This window comes from Urocitellus parryii, chromosome 10 (genome assembly GCF_045843805.1).
Source record: "Urocitellus parryii isolate mUroPar1 chromosome 10, mUroPar1.hap1, whole genome shotgun sequence".
Classification (NCBI taxonomy): domain Eukaryota; kingdom Metazoa; phylum Chordata; class Mammalia; order Rodentia; family Sciuridae; genus Urocitellus; species Urocitellus parryii.
In genome coordinates, this window is record NC_135540.1 from 113,707,204 (window position 1) to 113,726,839 (window position 19,636).

A 19,636-nucleotide genomic window follows, 5' to 3' on the forward strand; every position below is an offset into this window, starting at 1 on the left:
ACCTTGGTTGATGACATTTATTTTAATAAGAGGGGGTGGGGGGAATCTGCTCTTTGCTCTATGGAATTTAAATCTGCTTAATTTGTGATTAATAGCACCCATGTGAGACCTTTTGGAACTTTTTGCTTTGGGGGATTCACAAGTTAAAAACCAAATCGTTCCATATTCTAATCTTTGCAGGAAAGAAGCACCAATTTATTGTTGGAGAGTTTTGAGACTAGTTAGCATAGTTACTTGTTCTTCTCTGGAATTTTGGCTCTATTACCTAATATTATATTATGCTGGAATCTATTTTGAGTAAAAAAAAAAAAATGACACTTTCTACACTTGCATCCCTGGCAGATGGAATCTACAAATACTTTTGCCTCTTTTTCACAGAAAGCCCCAGCTTCTTCATTCTCTGTTTGTTTTTGAGGCAGGATTTCACTAAGTTGCCCAAGTTGTCCTGGAACACGTGATCCCCCAGCCTCAGCCTTGCTGGTTACTGGGATTACAGGTTTGTGCCACGGAGCCTGGCCTCAGTGTCTTTGAGAAACTCAGAGCTCTGCATGTCACTCTGTCATTACTGGAAAAGAAAAACCAAGCTGTTCCACAGGTGTGTGACAGCTAATTGGTTTTCCCCAGAAGAGTCTTTGCTTCTCTCTTTTGATCTAAAATTGTAGGGGCTGAGAGAAGAAGATGGTAGAGATCAAAGAATTCAAAGCCTTCAACCCAATGAATGATTAGATGTTGCCTGTGTTTAGTGAAATACTGAAGACTAAGGTTTGTGAAAAATTAGGCCCAACATAGTGTCTGCATCTGCTGTGTTTGACAATGTTTGGAAGTGAGGTTGTGATGTTTAGATTGGTGGGTGGTGGAAAATGAATGATGAAGTTATGTTTTAGCAGTATGATATTTTAGAAAGAGAATTAGACAAGTTGGGAATCAAGAACCTGGGCTTCTTAACCCGGCATGATCATTTAGATGCCTAGAGGTTTAGGTTGGAATGTGAGATTGTAAAGTGAATCATTTAGAAGCTGTTTCTTTCTAGATCTTGGACTGGACTTCAGTTTCTTGCTATTAGATGAATAGTTACGATCATCTATCCATATATAAAATCTAAAATAACAGTGACTTATTACAGTAGGAATGTATTTCCTTTTCACATAGCAAGCAGTCTGGCAGTAGCAGTCCACTGATGAATGGCTCTGTTCCACAAAGACCTAAGGAACCAGATTCCCTCTGCCTTTCTACTCCACCATCCCTAGGTTATAGCTTTGTCCTCATGGTCCAGAACATTTCTTTTCCCAGGCAGCAAGAAGATGTGTGCTTGCCACATTGTTTTTTTGTTTTTGTTTTTGTTTTTGGCAAATGCTTGGAAATTTCTATACAGTCTTGAGCTTAGAATATTCCCTGCCTGGACACATCTAGCTGCAAAGGAGGCTGGGAAAATTCATCTTTGTTGTTGTTGTTTTTGTGGTGCTGGGGATCAAACCCAGGCCCTTGTGCATGCCAGGCAAGCACTCTACCAATTGAGCTATATCCCCAGCCCCAGACATTTCGTCTTTATTCTGAGTATCCATATGTGCAATCAGAAGTTTATATCACTATAAAAGAAGAGATTAGATGTGGGTGAGCACCTTGCAATGTCCAGTACAGGTACCTCGTTTATGAGACTCCAAACACTAGGCTTCTTGTGGAAAAAAAGAAAAAGTACAGAATGGTTTACCCAGTTAACTTTGTTGTTTTAAATAATTGCTTACACATAGTTTTCTTCTGCATAACATGATTGCCATTTAGAATAAGATTTAGAAAATAAAATCACCCAGATGCAAAGTGTAATCTTCATTATTAACTACTGTCTTTCTACTTCCAGAACTGTTTCCCACTTATTAAACTCCTCTTAGACTTGGTGTTGAGGAAAAGGTTTCTTGCTTGCTTGCTTGCTTTCTAATGAACTTCTTTTATTAAACAACGAAAACTTTGTAAATTTTTTGAGCAAGAAATTAAATTTTTTTCTCAACCCCATGGCTGTATTCTCTCATTTTATTGGTTGAAATATATCTGTCTTTTACATAAACTGCTACAAATTCTTTTATTTAGGTGGAGAATAAATAGCTCAGAGGTATCAGAAACAGAAATGCTCTGACTCTGATTATTTTAAATGTGTTTTTAAAACTTAATCTCAGAAAAACACTTTTTCTCTGTATTCCTCCTCCCCATCTGTAGTCTAAAGTCCTGTTTTACATCAAATATTAAGGCTTATCCATTAACCACTCTGGCATCCTGAACAGTTTACTTCAGTTCTGCTCATTTCTTCAAAAGGCATTTAACCTTTAAAATGCACTTAGCAAGTAGAATGCTTCCCTAACAGAAATACACTGAGATTTTTCCACAGTCAGGAAAACAGACTAGTTTTCTAACCTTCATCAAATTATTTAACATTGCCAAAATCCATTTCTTTACCTATATAATGGTGGTAATACGTCCTCTATCTCTTTTGCAGAATTTTGTGGAATCAAATGAGATTGGTCTTGTCACAGCACTTTGAAAGTGCTACAAGCGCTCTAGAAGGACATGCATAGTTCTTGCATCAGAAGCATAAAATATGCATTTTAATCTTTGGGAGTGTAGGGGTATAATATTCCCACATAGACTTTGATTTTAAAGATAACCTCTTTAGCGTTTTTTTGTTTGTTTGTTTGTTTTGTTTTGTTTTTTAGTGTGCCAACAAAAGGCCAACTTGTCATGGAATTGCTGTGCTAGTTCTTGATTCTCAAAACCATTTTTTATTGTATTACTAAACATAGATGGAAGTCAAGTCCTAGCATGCCACTGTTTAGGATCATAATGACGTTGGCAGCCCCTGGAGTAGCTTCCTTCTTGGGACCACTGCCCTTGTACACTAGCCTGAGGACCACAAATCTAAGAGAAAAACACATTGAAATCCTGCCGAAATAATGGAGAAGAAATTGATTCCATTAAATAGACCTTCAGACCTGTTGACCTTGAAAAAGAGTGGTTCCCATCATAATTCCATCTGTTTAATTGTATGGAGGACAAACAAAGATTCTTATCATGGTCCTAGTCTGCCTCCTCTTCAGCTGCTCACTCTGAAATAATAATAAAATGAAGTTGCAAGATGGTGTTGATGGAGAATGTGAGACCTGGACATGTTCTCTGAACGAAGTTGGCAGTTACCTTTGCCTAATTTCCACATAATGGTAGCTCTTCCTTCAATGCTGTGGTTAGGGTTAGATACTAAAATATCCAAACTTGAAACCAAAGAATCGAATGCCTGATTTGTTACTCTTGCTGCCAAACCTAAATCATCCTGCCCGGTTTGAACAGGGTACATTACTGCCAGATCCTAGGTGAGGGGTAGAGGCCAGCAACTAGCAGAAAACGTAATACAAACGGCCTGGTGATTTTCATGTAAATATGTCGTGATCTCTACGTCTAAAAAGTACCCCAAAATTACTGATTTCAAGACCATGCTCAGCTATACTCATTCTTTCATTTTTATGCTTAGATTTTTGGATTTGGGATAGATGTTAGTTTCAGTGTAGTTTTTTTTTCTCCCCCAACACTTCTCAGCAGTAAAATATGAGTATTCACTCCAATTTTAAGGTGTTGTGTTTGTTTTGGTACTGGGGATTGAACCCAGAGGCGCTTCACCACCAAGTTAAGTCCCCAGCCTGTTTCATTTTTATTTTGAGACAGGGTCTCAGTAAGTTGCTTAGGTCCTCACTGAGTTGCGGGGCTTAGCCTTGATGCTGTGATCCTCCTGCCTCAGCCTCCCAAGTCTCTGGGATTACAGGTGTGTGTCTCCGTGGCCCACTTAAGTATATATTTTTAAGTGTTTCTGTTCAGGGAGGGGAAGTCAGAGGAGTCTTAGTAGTGGTTGTGATTTATGCTATGTTGTACATTGTACATACTACAAATGAAAATAGTGTTCACAGGTGATATTTCATATCATTTCAAAATCATAACAGCTACTTTCCGTCTTTTGTTTGGGGTACTATGGATTCAACCCAGGGGCGCTTAACCACTGAGCCACATCCTCAGCCCATATTATATCTATATCTATAACTATATCTAACTATCTATCTATAAATATATATATAAATATATATATATATATATATATATATATATATATATATATATTTTTTTTTTTAATTTAGAGACAGAGGCTTTCTTAGTTGCTCAGGTCCCCACTAAATTGCTGAGCCTGCCTTTGAGCTCATGATCCTCCTGCCTCAGCCTTCTGAGATGCTGGGATTTCAGGCATAGGCCACTATACCTAGCTCCTTTCATAACTAATAATAATGTGTTGAATGTGTAGGTATTTAGAATTAGACTTTCTGATGAAATTAAAATGTTCTACAAGCCACATGTAATCCCAGTGGTTTGGGAGGCTGAGGCAGGAGGATCGTGAGTTCACAGCCAGCCTCAGCAATTTAGCAAGGTACTGAGCAGCACAGAGAGACCTTGTCTCTAGATAAAATATTTTTTTTAAAGGGCTGGGGATGTGGCTCAGTGGTTAACACCCCTGGGTTCAATCCCTGGTAACTCATACTTAACCTTTCTTATATGTATTCATATAGGTATGTATGTTTGGATAGGTGAGCGGATACTTGGAATTTTTCCTTTCAGGTATGTTTAGCTGTTTACATTTCATACTTTTTAATTTTTAAGTGTGTCCATGAAGTTCCCTGGACTGCATTGGTGAGTCAAGTTTTGTTAACAGTCTGAGAATAGAAAGACATCACTTCCAGTCTTCCCCCAGCGTCAGATCCCTTTCTGTTCACCTTCTCTCCAAGATTGTGAGACACGAGTCAGAGCGGTCTCAAAAGCGGAATGTCTTCAGGATAAAGCATGCTCATTTCTGCTGCTTTAAGGACTCACCTACATGACGTAAAACAGTCACCTGCTGATTAAAGAGGTGCTGTATTCAAAACAAGTATGTTCTCACATGATTCATCCTTTGTAGCTGGTGTTGTCTAGTTTTCTCGAGCTAAGTAAAAATTACGTTTTTAATTGAACACTTTAGTTGTTATAAATTCTTAGAAATCTTATTTGTTTTAAGGAAGAAATGCTTTGTGGTAGATGCCAGTTCAAAATGTTTACAGGGGCCGAGAGTGTAGCTCAGTGGTAGAGAATGTGCCTAGAGTGCACAGGTCCTGTATTCTATCCGCAACATCCACCCCCCCACAAAAAAAGTTTTATATTACAGAATGTTTTTGTCCAAAAACATATTTGAATGAAGCAATTGTTGACTGATAATAATAAACATCATTTACTGAGTGATTACTATGTGCCCAACTTTGTGCTGGGTTCTTTGTTCCCCATCAAACCTATGAGCTATGAGCTCACTGTGTGACAGTGAGCCATTGTGACAGACCATTAGAAATTAAGCCATTTATTTAAGCTAGATTCATATCTATGCTGTGGATCTGATACCACGGTCCCTGTTCCTGGCATTAACACGGCTCTGAGAAAAGTTAGGTCAAGTAAGCACAGACCATGTCTCCAGTGAGTCTAAACTAGGGAATTTCCTGGTGTTCTTATGCCAAAATGCTTAATAAAAACATATAATATGTTTAGTGTTGAAAGACCCAGATTTAAGGACTATCTGGATACTGAGTTCTTGGAATATTTACTCAGTTTCAACAGAAAAATCCTCAGCTACAAATAACTCCCTATTTCAAGGACACTCAAAAATCTTAATGTTGAATTTTTAAAGGAAAATATGAAGAGAAGTGTTAGGGCATTAACACTCCCCAAACTGTTATAGAGTTTATTACAACTGTTAAAATAATGCTGCCACATGAAAGCTCAATTGAATACAAAGTGGAATTTTTTTAAGGCTATGATAGACTTAACAGGATATAAATCATGTCTTTCAATGGAATATAGCAAGAAATACATGGGCTTTGGGACTGTTTGGGGGGACTTTCATCCACTCTGGTGGCCAGCAGGTGAGGATCCTGGGAGCTCATGGATTCTGCACATTCGGGGGCTCATTCCCTCGTTGCCATGGTTCGAGTTTCTCCCAGCCCCTTTGGTAAAGAATAAATTCTAAGTAGTCTCGGTTTGCTGCTTGGAAGTCTCAGCAAATCTATAATTGACCATCTAGACCTGGAAGCCTGGCTCTGGACTATTTTAGATAGCCCTCCTGGTCCCTTCCTGGTAGATCCTGTTACCTAGTTTACCTCTTCTAGTCATTGCTGTTTTCCCGGCCTCTGGATAATACTTGATGTTGACAGGAGGCCCTTACTATTAAAGAAAGAAAAAGTGGATAAATAAATGATGGAAGAACATTTCGTGTGTTTTATTCTGTAGCCAGTTGTTAGGTGGAGTTTGGAGAATAATGGCTGACTTTTCTGTGTCCCCAGGTCTCCACTTTGATTCTTAAAAGTACAGTGTTAGGAAACCATTAGCAGATGGGTTTTTTGGTCACTCCCAAAGCTCAGGGGGTGACCCCAGCCTGCCAGGTGACTTAGTTGCTTGAGAACCCCTGCTCTCCACCCTTAGGGCAGCTCCCTGTCCATCATCATCATCTCTCACCCACAGCTCTGAAACAAAGCCTGACCCAGGGTGGACAGGAAGTACTTGCTGAATGCATTCATCCATCTTCCCTCTTCCCACCCTGTGCCCTGCGCTCTGGAGCTGGGCACACACTCACGCCCAGGAAGGGAGTGAATGCCATTCTGAGGACCTGCAGGAAATCTTTTGTGCTCTGCAGCACAGACCTTGCTAAATATAGACTCCCAGCTCACCCATTCCTCCTTCCTCTGCCCTCCTCAGCAGGAGAGGAAATTTCCAGCTCCTGTTAGTTGCTAATTCATCTTTATTTGATCCTGGGTTTCTGAAAGAGAGCCCAGGGAGAAGGTGATTAGAGGTGGGTTTGCTTCTCACACCAGCCGCTGCCAAGATTAGTGGGTCCTACCAGGAAGCCAGGGTGCAGCCAGGCCCTTAGCACTGGCGCCTGAGGTGGCTGGAGCAGGCGGGTCCTGGCTGCTCACAGATGGGCCCCTTGTTCCCACGCCAAGTGTTGCTTTTGGCCCAAGAGGCTCCCAGCACAAGAGAGACTTTGTGGGGCTCTCAGCCTTGCTATTTTTACTCCCTTCCAGTCCCTGCTTCCTATTTCTTCAAAAAGAACAAAAAATATAAACAAGAAGGACTACAGAGCCATTTTGAAAGAACACCTGTGGCTCTCAGCTTCCACCACTGACCCATCCCCTGCCAGCGTGTGAAAGTGCCTGCGGTGACTTATGGTGGTGACAGGAGATGGGAAACCAAAATCGGGGAAAGTCCCTTGGTGCAAAAGCTCGTTGGAGGGAAGGAGGAGGAACCCGGAGATCAGCCTCTGCAGTGTGTCTGAGGGTGGGATCCCATCTCCAGGCTTCTAAGGGGAAGGCCTGGTGACCCAGGGGACACTGTCCTAGAGCAGAATCAGGGAGGGAGGCCCATAAAGGAGGTCTATGTGGAAAGGCCTGCATTGGAAGTGTACTCACCATAACACACCTGGAACCCCAGGGTGGCTTGGAGCCCAAGTCCAGGTCCCCAAGGTGAAGCTTGGTGCCGTCACTCCATAGCTGCTTGACCTTGGTCAGGTCGCCTGCTGGCCTTATAATCGCAGCCTTACAGCATTGCTTTGCTTTATTTCGTTTTCACACTTTTTCTTAATTCCCCATTGCTGACCATATTGGATTTTTTCACCTCTATGAAAAAGTTAAAATTTACCTCCTTGACTTGAAACCTGTTTGTTTTCCACTCAGAAATAGGTTGACCATAGTGCCTCTTTCATGGAGCAGCCATGATTAGATAAACCCTAAGCAACAAAGGGTGCATGGTACATACCCGGTCAGCCTCAGGGTCCTTGTCATTGTTACTAGCCACATTACCCATAGCAGCCCTCTGGATCCAGTCTTGCCCTCTGGCTGGGACTGGTGGGAGCCTTACTGTAAAAATATAAGATGCACTTTACTTTATGGGTGGAGAACTTTTTTCTAATGAAAGCCCCAGCCCCACAGCAGGGTGGGGGTGGGGACTCAAAAATCATATACAGATGCAAAGCAACTTTATTCATTTGGGGTGGAATGTGTTTGAGAGAAACCTAGGAAGAATTTAGCAAATCTGCTTTAAGATGGAGAACAGAGGACATACATCTTTATTTTTAAAATTATGAAATATTTTTCACTTTGACATTCATTGAGAGAGGAAGACGGGGCATTTGGAAAAAAAAGAGAGAAGGTGTCTTGTGGTGGCAGAGGCACAGCTGGCCAGAGCGCAAATGGTGCGTGTTTTAGTCAGCTTTTTCACTGCTGTGACCAAAAGACCCATCAGAAAAATTGTAAAGGAGGAAAAGTTTATTTGAGGGCTAGTGGTTTCAGAGGTCCAGAGGAGTCTGGCTCCATTCCTCAAGGTTCAAGGTGAGGAAGAACGTCATGGAAGAGTGTGGAGGAGGAAAGCTGCTCACAGGATGATCAGAAAGCAGAGAGAGAGATACTCCACTGGCCAGATACAAAATATGTACTCCAAAGGCATACCCCCAGGGACCCACCTCGTCCAGCCACACCCACCCACCTTCAGGCACCACCCAGTTAATCCCATCAGGGGATTAATTCCCTAGTTGGGTTAAGACTCTCATAACCCAATCATTTCTCCTCTGACCCTTCTTGCATTGAGTCACGCATGAGCTTTGGGGGGGACACTCACATCCAAACCATAACAGTGCATGAGGAGGTAGAAACCCAGCAAGGCAGGTGGGTTAGAGTCTAGAGCTGCCTCTAAATCTATCCATGCCAGGGAGCCTTCACACCTTCTTCTCCATGGAAAGAATTGCCATTAGATTATCTTCTTTGAGCCTCATTCTTCGAACCATGGTGACCATTTAACCTCTTAGATTCTGTAGCAAGCATTTTCTTTTGGATATATGAAAAAAATTCTTGCTGTGTCTTTAGTAAGCTGCATATGTCAATATATTTATTGCTGGCTTTGGAGACCTTTAATCCCTAATAAACGGGAGTGGGTGTTCAGGTAATGACTAAGCCTGTTACCTGCCACCTTCATTCTGAGTACTTCAAACACTACCCGGTGAAACAGGTGCTGTTATGATCCTTGTTTAATGGATAAGGTCTGAAGCCTGTAGAGGTCGGGTATCTTGTCCAAGGTCATTCAAGCAGTGAATGGCTGAGCCAAGATAAGAAGGTCCTCTCTGGTATTCCATTTTCAGTCCCCGTTATAGGCCATATAGTGCCATCACTAAACTTCTTTCTGATTCTTCTCTCTTTTCTAGACTCACTGGAGCCACCAAGAGTCTTGAATGAGTCCCTTCTTTTTGCTTGGATTATCTTCCTAGGTATTGAAAAATATTCTGCTTTTCCCCGCTTTCTCTTCTGGTGCAGGTCTTTTTAAACAACAGTTGAACCCTTGGGTCTCAAGATTCTACCAGCATATTTTTTAATTTGTGAAAAACAATATACACTCAGAAATAGCCATAAACACAAACATGCAGTTCAACACATAATTATAGAGGGAGTGTCCACATTACCACCTGCCACGTCAAGAGGTAAAATACTTCTCTTTTTTTGGTACTAGAGAGTGAACCCAGGGGTGTTCTACCACTGAGCTACATCCTCAGCCTTTTGTTCCTTTATTTTGAGACAGGGTCTCACTAAGTTGCTGAGGCTAGCCTTTGGCTGGCAAACCTCCTGCCTCAGCCTCCTGAATCTCTGGGATTACAGGCATGCACTAGCACAGCCAGCTCTAAAACATGTCTTATACTACAGAAGTCCTGGATATGCTTTCTCTAATCGTAGCCACACTTTCAGGTATCCATTAACCTGTTTTTTTGTTTGTTTGTTTGTTTGTGTGTGTGTGTGTGTGATAGCTATATCCTTGTATTTCTTTATAGTTTTCTACTTCTTTTACCATCTATGTCTGTATCCCTAAATATCATAATCTAGTTCTTGAACTTTATTTGAACGGAAATTTAATGAATGCATTCTCTTTTGGCTTCCTTATTTTCATTAGTAGTGTGTTTGTGAAATTTATCCATATTCTAGTGTACAGCTGTACTTCATTTCATTCATTCATTCCTTCATTGTGTTGCAATTTATGTACTCATTCTGCCTTAAATGGCTGTCTAGGATGTTTTGAGGTTTTCTCTGTATTAATGCTTCTTCTGTGAATATGTTACCTACTGCAAACACGTGGGTCCACTAGGATGTGCACTAGGTGTAGAATTGCTGGGTCATAAAGTAGAGATACTGTCAACTTTATAATTAATAACTATTCTTTTTTCCAAAGTGATTATATCCAGTTGCCCTTCTCCTGGGAATGTATACTAGTTCCCGTTGTTTTACATGCCTATCAGCAATTGGTGTTATAACACTTTTTAGTTTACATCAAGCTGGTGGATATCTATTGTGTTATAAATTCAGGTGCTTTTTAAATATTTCTGAGGCTTTCTATAAATTTCACCAATAAACTCTTATAAATCTTTCCTTGAGCAACCTCACAGTTGGCCTGAGTTCACTAAGTTGCAAACAAGTGGGTCCACTTCTGCGGATGGGGAACTGAGATGGGATCCTGCAGTGTGCTTTGTGCTGATACTGGTTCTAACTCCTCAAGATTACTGTGGTACAAAGATTCATCCAAAGTGAGAAAACATGTTCTCTGATATGGAGGTCTCCACTGGAAACTAAGAATACCACATTGTGACTTCAAAACCCTCAGCAGATCGGTTAACAACAGGTGCATGACAGACGCTCAGTTTACGCAGCCTGCTGAGAATCAGGAGTGCAGTGAGACTGTCCAGCACCATTGCCTTTCCATGCTGAGCCTCTTGCACCATCTTCAGCACAGCTTCGCTCAGTAAGGAGAACTGAGAGGGACTGACACTTTCTCTCCTAGCCACCTGTTGTTTCAGATATGCCTGGTTGGTTGGTCTGCACACCCTCCCTCCTGCCTTTTCCCTGGTGGTAACTGTCCCAGGACAGCTGTCTAAAGCTGCTTGATGATATTTGGAACAACTTTAGGGCAGAAGCAGCTTCTTGATATTCCAGTGTCTGAGCTCCACAGGACTCTTGCTCTAACTATGGTGTGGAAGTTCATTTTATAAAAGCAGAAATTTTGAAGAATAACTGATTTGATTTTCATGGAAAATCATACATACAGGGCAAATAGGTAACAGAGAAAAATGGTGCTGTTGTGGTTGGAAAGTTCTAGAAGGGCCAGGAATTGTACCTGCCTGCTCGACTAGTTTCCTCCCCTGATTTTCTACCAATTGAAAACTATTGGGCCATTAATAAAGTCCAGAGCACTTATCTAAATGTATATTTAGCTTTATCTAGGAAACACCATGAGACTGTGCAGATTAAACAAGATAAACTGTGAGAGGCCTGAGAGGCCTCAGAAGGGATAGTGCCTTCTTTCCTTGTGGAACCTGTCAGTACAGAAAAGGTACACAATCCCACTCAACACCCCTTGGCCTCCAGCCCAGAACTCTGGTTTATCATGTTATACTGTGTCTGTTGGTGTCTGCAGGGGATTGTTTGCAGGACCCCTCACAGATACCAAACTCACGTGCCTTTTATAAAATGGCATAGTATTTACATCATAAACCATGTGTATCTTCCCTTATACTTTAAATCATCTCTGGACTTATAATGCCTAATATAATGTAAATGCTAGGTAGATAGTTGTTATGCTGTGTTGTCTAGAGAATAAAAACAAGAAAAAAAGTCCGTATATGTTCAGTTCAGATATGGATTTTTGTTGTTATTATTACTTTTTTAATTCTCTTGTTGATCCTCTTGGTTTAATCCATGGATGTGGAACCTGCAGATAGCAGATAAGGTGGACCAGCTGCATTTCTGTTTTATCCACGAGGACATTGTTAGCAGTGTTGGGGTCATGGAGTTGCTCTGTTTTATGAAATTGCATAGAACAGGGCTGGGGATGTGGCTCAAGTGGTAGCGCACTCGCCTGGCGTGCGTGTGGCCCGGGTTCAATCCTCAGCACCACATACAAACAAAAGATGTTGTGTCCGCCAAAAACTGAGAAATAAATATTGAAATTCATATTCTCTCTCTCTCTCTCTCTCTCTCTCTCTCTCTCTCTCTCTAAAAAATAAAAAAGAAAAGAAGTTGAATAGAACAGATTGCTTTAGACTACCTCTTCTGCTAAGTGCCAAGTTCATTGGAGGATCTAATTTATTCACTCATTTCTCCCTCCTTCCTTTTTTATTCTTTTCTGTCTTCTTTCTTTCCATCTATCCATCCATCCTTCCATCCATCCATCCACCATTTATTATTGAATTGTTGCAATATTGGGTTTTGGATAGACAGTGATTAGTGAGACAGGCATATTGTCCACCTGCCCTTGTGCCCTCTACGCCAATGTGCAATAACGAGGGGATTCTGTAGGTGATGCTGGGACTGTTAATGTTGTAAATATGCTCAGTTTACTTCTTCCTTCATCATCCTCTATTTTTAGCAACAAAATAAGCCTCCTTTTAAATTTGTTCCAGCAAACTCTCAGCATAAACTTGGACTATAAATCAGGTAAAAGTAGGGTAGGTTTGGTTCAGATCAAAACAGCCCAATTCCTGCCACTCAGCACAGAGTCATGCTACAGCCCCGGCTCCTTCCACCCCCAGTTACCTCCTCAGAACCCAATGCTCTTGATCTGGGCCCGGGGTCTGACATGACTTCATGTGCTGATACTGTGTGTAGCTATTCCTCATACTCGCTAATGCCCCTGCAGTAAAGTCACCTAGGATAAATGTGGAAATTCAGGCCCTTAGACCTCATAAACCCATAGAAATGGTCACTGGCAGTCTCTGTATACCCCTTCTGCTTCCAAAGTAACAATCAAAATGACCCCATTGACCCCCTAAAGGGGGGACAAGAAAAAGGAATATATAAACACATTTGGCTCAAGTGGTTTCTACAAAATGTGGTTAAGTTGAAATTATGAAATCATGCTTAATTTTTCTGTCAGGAAGGGGGAAATTTGCATCATAATTTGACACTGGTGGCAGTTTTGCCTCTGGCAGATTTAAATGAAAAAAAAAAATTCTGGAACGCCAGACAGCTGCATGAATGCACATCTGTGCCCAGAGTCTTAATCAGCCTCTTTGTTGGGTTTCTCCTTTTCTTCTTGTGGTTGTAACAGCCTCAGTCAAGCCTGCCCACATGGGGTGCAGTGACGTTCACCCAGATCAAAGCCTACATGTTTGTTCTGATTTAAAGCTCAATAACACGCCTTAGCCTCTTTTATGTGGCCACAGAGGAAAGGCCCTAACCCTTCAAGGGATACTTGGGTGGAGAACTCAAGTTTGTTTTCCTGCCTGCATTGATGGAGCTGCTTGGGATTCGTTCATGACCCCGCCATCTCTATGAATTTCTGATCCTACTTCCTCTCCTCTTTAGTTCTTGTATCCATTTCATGTTTAACTCAGGGCTAAGAATAAATGGTTTGGTGTGGTGCTGAAGATTGAATCCAGAGGTGCTTTACCACTGATCGACATCCCCGGTCCCTTTTATTTTTCATTTTGAGGCAGGGTCTCACCAAGTTGCCGAGGCTGGCCTCAACTTGTGATCCTCCCGCCTCAGTGTCCTGAGTGGCTGGGATTACAGGTGTGTGCCACCATGGCTGGCTCCAAGATTGAGATTTTTTTTAAAGCAAATAATTATTCTGGAAACTGACATCATATTAATATGAAGCAAGTAGCTGAAACACATTTGGCTCAAGTGGATGTATGTTATTTGCATCCACAGTGCTTAAAAAAAAAAAAAAAACTTATTTTTTTAATCTGAATGCCTTTGGACTTTGTCGATGCTCACCCATTTGCCACAGTCCCCACAGTTCCTTCTTGTCTCTCACACCTGCCCTCCTCCAGGTGTTTACATTACTGGCCTTTTTTTAAAGCCAGTCTGGTTCTTTGCTGAACTCTAAGGCCTTTCTAGTTCACTCTCCCGGGAATGTTCTCTGAACAATTTAGAATTCTAGAGTATTAAAAAGGACATTGCTACTTTGTGGGTGTTTACAGTTGAATGGGAGGGGTTGTTAAAGTGCATGAAAGATATAAATACAGTACTCACGTATTGAAAACGATTCAGAAAATTAGATTTATACTCGTAGCTGAGAATGATATATGGTCCCAGCCAGTAATTAACAGAAGGATCCAGTAGATTTGGTGTGTAGCCATGTGAATTTTGCTTGGGTAGCTGATCCTGGTTCGCGGTGCTTTAGCTTGGTCACAGGGTTCTTAGAGCTATAGAAGGATCTGATATTTGAGAATATATTGAGAATATGTCAATATTCTCAAGTGCCAACCTGCTCTTCCAGCTCTTGCCTTGTTTCTTCCCTATCACCCCTTTTACCACACTTGATATCCACAGGATGGTTTTGGTTTTTCTCATTTGGACTGTGGACACATCTGCCTGTACAGTTCGCCTGGCTCTTGGTACTGACGTTGGAAGGCTCTTTTCCTCTTTTAATAAAGCCCTTTCTTTTTTTTTCCATTTCCCAGCAGATATCTGGAGTGATCAGTCATTTCAGACAGATCTGGATTTGCCGCCTGGCTGGAAAAGAATCAATGACATCGCTGGGACCTATTACTGGCACATCCCAACAGGAACAACTCAGTGGGAACGGCCTGTCTCCATCCCCGCAGATATCCAGGGTTCTAGGAAAGGGTCACTTAGCTCTGTAACGCCATCTCCCACCCCAGAGAATGAGGTAAAATGGAAGTATCTTTTTACCGGCTTAGTAGAGTGGATGTAAACTTGTGGTTTCTCTTTAGACTAGTGGTTTCCACCCCCAACAGGTCACCGAGGTAAGCCTTTTGATTATCATGCATGTTGCATTTGAAATCTCAGGAATGCTTCCTCTTAGTAAATAGTGTTAATATCCATCTTTTGAGGGTGTTTTCATTTTTAATGGCTTTTGGTGTCTTGAAACACCCTTCCAGTACAGAAAGCAAGAGGGGCTGATTAATGAGGAGTGGTTAAGATTCCCTAGGGCCCATGGAGGCAGTAATTTACTCTGCAGGTACCATTGCATGGTGCTGCCTCGATAAAATATTTACACGCAGAAAAACATCTCTTGGCCAGGCATGTGGTAATTACCGTGCATCTTATTAGCCTTGGGTTCCTTTCCTAGCGTGGTAAGGATGTCTGCAAGAATAACCCTTGAGAGCCTTTAAATGTTTAATTTCTATTTTGAAAAGGATCTGTTTATTTAGCAGAAGTGACATAATTTTAGAAATAATTAGCAGCATAAATTTTTCCCATCCCTGAGGACGAAATCTGGATGTTTAAACAAAGAATCGAGGCATTAAAAATTCCATTGTGATATTTATTAATATGAAGTTCCTGCAGTGAACCTTTGCAAATCCTGATAACAGAACATTCAAGAGAATTATAATTGGGAAAGGTCACAATTAAGGGATGATTTTGTTTTCTTTTTTTGAGAAAAGTGGTTTGATCCATGATACCCGGCCTTTCTCCCTCTTTTGTTCTTCAAACAAGCCCATCATCTTTCACTGTGAGGACACTTCATCTCTTACATGTGGAGCTTTTCTGTCATTTTCAACTGTTATCACTTTTCCTGTCTGTGAACACAGTATCTTATTCCTATTGATTATTTACTTGTTGTTCTGGGAGGCAATAAGACCTATCATCTTATCACATTCCTGCTAATTCAAGGCTGCAGCATCTCACTTGCCCAGCCTGGACCCCAGTTCTTCATCTCTAAAGTGATAGGGTGGAGTGAGCTGGACCCTCACTGGTCAACGAGGTTGGTTGGTTCCTTGTTCTGATCTTCAGGTGCATGCTTCAGTCCAATGAACCACAAAAGATATTTTTTTTTCTTATCACTAGATTATTATTATTTTGACAGCTTTTTATTGCAGCATGACATTTCCATTCCCTGAACATTTTCCATTTAGTGATATATTCAGCTTGGGTTAGGTGTCCTAGGGAATAAAGGAGAACCAAATTAGCCCCTGTCCTGAAGGAACTTGACATAGAGGGAAGTTCTTCTCCTGTTCTAACCTGGATGCATCCAGGACTTCCTCTTGGTACCAACAGGGACCTTCCAAGACCAGAGCCGGGCAGGACTAGCCTCTGCCCTCACTAATGGCAGAGGTGCTCTCCTCCTTAGCTGTACATAATTTCTCTTGGCATCTCTGTTAGGATCTTTCTCCATTCCAGGACTTCATTCTTCTATCCCGACCCTTTAATCGTGTTCACCGACAGAATAACCTACAGTCTTAGAACACCAGGGTGGGAAGAGGTCATCTGGTACCAGCATCTGTGTGTTACAGATGGGAAAACTGGAATGCAGAGAAGACAATGACCTGCAGCAATGCTGGGTCTGACATTCAAGAGTTCCTGAATTCTCCTTTATCCTCAGCCAGAGTTCTCGTCCCTCATCACCCCTGGCTTTGGAGTTTCAGTCTACTCCCTCTCCCCATTGACTCTGAGGTGTGGAAATCGGACTAACTTTGAGGCACAATTCCTAACTCAGGAGTCTTATGTCCTCTGTAATTAGAAGAAATAAGTCTTTCTTTAGCCAGCCAAGGCCAAGGATTTTTATACCTTTGCTTCCTATGGTAGACTTTGTTTCCATATTGACTGCAAAACACTCACCCAAGGCAGCTGGCCTGGGTGAAACTTTCAGGCGTCAGAGTTCCTATCTAATCCCTGAGCCTCCTGGTGCCAACTCTTGTCTGTTCTTCCCCCTCTATGTCTGCTTCCTACCCACATCCCATGCATTGCTCAGTGCCTCTTTCCAGGCTCAGAAGGGACACACCCCATTTTCCTTCCCTCTTGGAGTTCAATCTTGGTGTTCAATATATCCCCATAATTCAGCCTCATCGTTGCTTTTAGGGGTTTGTTGGGTCTACAGTGTAGCTCAGCAGTAGAGTGGTAAAGTGTCTGCCTGTCGTACACAAGGCCCTGGATGGCATCCGCTGCACTGCAAAAAAAAAAAAAAAAAAAAAAAAAAAAAATTCAGGGTATTTTTATAAATATTATTTCTTTTACCAGATGATGTTCCTATGGCAGGAAAGACAGCTATTATGTTCCATATTTAAGAAAAGAGAGTCTGAGGGTTGAGTAGCCATGTAGCTGGTATTAGAGTAGGGAGACATTCTGTCCCAATTCAGCCCTGTGCTCTGCCCCCCCCCCCCACTATGTGAATTTCCACCTTAGGCTGGTGCCATTGCTCTCTTCTGCTGCTGACCATGCCATTATACTAGCAAAGTCTTATCCCTCCACAAATCTTTGTTAATAGATGACTATTTTTAGAAGTTTTAGAAACAGGGACTCGTATCCAATCCTTTAATAGACTGAGGGGACAGGAATTCTTCTGATTCACCTTTCAATGGTTTCTTTCTTGCTCATTCTCCCCTCTGTACCTGCGGCCATCCTTTGAGTCAGAGAACCCAGCAGATGTAAGAGGGATTAAATTTAAAAATCAGAGAAGCAAAGGGATGAGCAGGGAGAGAGGGGAGGAATGAGAGAGTTGGAGAAAAACCCAGCCGCCACACACCGGGATGTGGGAACCCTGTTGGTGATGGTAAACCACAGAGATTTCCAGCTCCAGGCAGTGTCTGTCGCTTTCCTCTCCATGAAACAGGCACCTGGGACTCTAGTTGTCACTCCCATTTTACACTTGACAACCCTGAAACCCAGAGATGCCAAGGGCTTACACAAGCTAGCGGAGCTGCTCCACGGTAGAGTCCACCCGACTTCAGGTCTGCTGACCCCAGCCTCCCTCCAAGCTTCCCAGAATGCATCAGGAAGCCTGCAGACTCAAGTCTCTTCATCTCATCCCGAGGAACAGCTCTGTCACACGCGGAGCCTTCTAGAAAATGACTTCTCTTAATAGCACCACTTCAGGTGCTAATGACAGCGGAAGAGAAATGAATGTTTCTCTAACACCATTTCTTTGATCCCTAAATAGAATCTATTTCAACTAATCTTGAAACATGAGCAAAGGCAAAATGTTAAAGGAGAGAAGACACTTGTGTTAGAAATGCATATTTTTATTCAGCTTTATCCTGAGCTCAGTTGGGGGGAAAAAAATGAATCAAATAAGTGCCAAATCTGTTGACTTCACAAAAGTTTAGGACTGAAGGCGTCCTTACAGTTTGAAAATTCCACGTTTCACATTCCAAAGTTCACTCGGGAAGTGTTAAGCGCCGTGGATAATGTTTCCACCGCACATGTCAGCCGTGTTTTTTCAAAGTTTACAAACGGACCAGGAAACATTTGCCACCAAAATTGGCACGTGGTGCTCTTCCCCACCCCAAGCCATTTATTTGTTCAAAATTACCTCTCAAATTATTCGGGTGTTGGAATTTTAGATGAGAGCCACACAGAATGTTTTTATGAATAACTGGCCCATAGCCAAATCTTACTTACAAATCTTTTTGAGTGAGAGACCATCTGGTTTCTCCAAAAGAGAGGATAGAGAAGGTGGCAGGTGAATCATTCTTCAGAACTGGAACCTCACCTTGGTCGTGAATGCTCTGTTCCTGTTGAAGCCCTCTGCATGGCCTCTCTGGGTGCTCTGAGCAGTTAGTGCCCAGGAGGGGCGAAATTCATTCCTTTAGAACCAGTGTATTTCCACGTACACTGGGAAATAAGATGACAACATCAAGGGCCGTTTTGTCATCATTTTACTGAACTTCTTGACAAATCAAGACGTTTTAGATCTGGAAAGAGCACTGGAGATACTGTGACAGTCTTTCTCAGCCTGTGAGCTAAAACAGCAACCAGGAGGATTTCTGGGGACTTGTAAAATGTGTGGGACCTGGAAATCTGCTTTTTCATAAGCTTTCCTGGGGACTCGGTGCTGAGTGCTGTGTGACAACCAGCCCTCTAGGGAACCAAGCCTCTTATTTTTGTGTGTCACTTGCTCTTAAATTCTTTGGCCTCACCCCAGTGTCTCTCGGGGACTGCTGCTCTCCATCATCTGCTTTGAAAGCTCCTTATTCTCTCTCATTTTTTCGAAGTGTCATGACCTAGAGCATGTTAACCTCCCTCCAGAAAACTGTGGGGGTCAGGACCTGATGTCCTTGTGTTATATGTCCCCAGACCTGGCACAGTTCGTGATAGTGACAAAGTTCATCAGATGTTTGCTGAATGAAGGCGAAACCCAGCCTCAGAGAGAGGGAGCTTTGACTGGTTTGCTCTAACGGCAGAGCCAGCGCTAGAACCATCCAGAGTGGAGTGTCGACATTATGCTGCTGCTCAGAGATCTAATTGCACAAAACTCTGTCAGTCTTACTAGTTTTTAAAAAATATTTTTTATTTGAAGATGGACACAGTATCTTTATTTATGTATTTTTATGTGGTGCTGAGGATTGAACCCAGTACCTCACACGTAGGAGGCAAATGCTCTGCCACTGAACCACCACCCCAGCCTCGGTCTTACTATTTTTTTTTTTTTTTTACTTTTCTGAATTGTATTTATATAATAAAACATATGCCATACAGTGGTCTTCCCTTATCCACAGGGGACACATTCTGAAATCCCTTAGTAGCTGCCTAAAACCTATCTGTACCAACCCCTAGATGGACTGTAGTACTGCACAGTCAGTCTGACAGCCAGGACAGCTACTAAG

The 19,636-nt window shown here is 42.0% G+C and overlaps 1 protein-coding gene across 3 annotated transcripts in view; it reads left to right on the top strand.

Annotated features, from left to right (window-relative positions):
* Apbb2 (amyloid beta precursor protein binding family B member 2) overlaps positions 1-19,636 on the top strand; it is a 322,787-nt gene that overhangs the window by 205,373 nt on the left and 97,778 nt on the right. For 2 of the 3 annotated variants that reach the window (XM_026387551.2, XM_077803554.1), the window contains one exon: positions 14,531-14,739. In XM_026387551.2, the coding sequence (XP_026243336.2) occupies positions 14,531-14,739 (209 nt within the window). The remainder of the gene's footprint in view (positions 1-14,530; positions 14,740-19,636) is intronic. The other variant, XM_026387558.2, reaches the window with a different exon arrangement.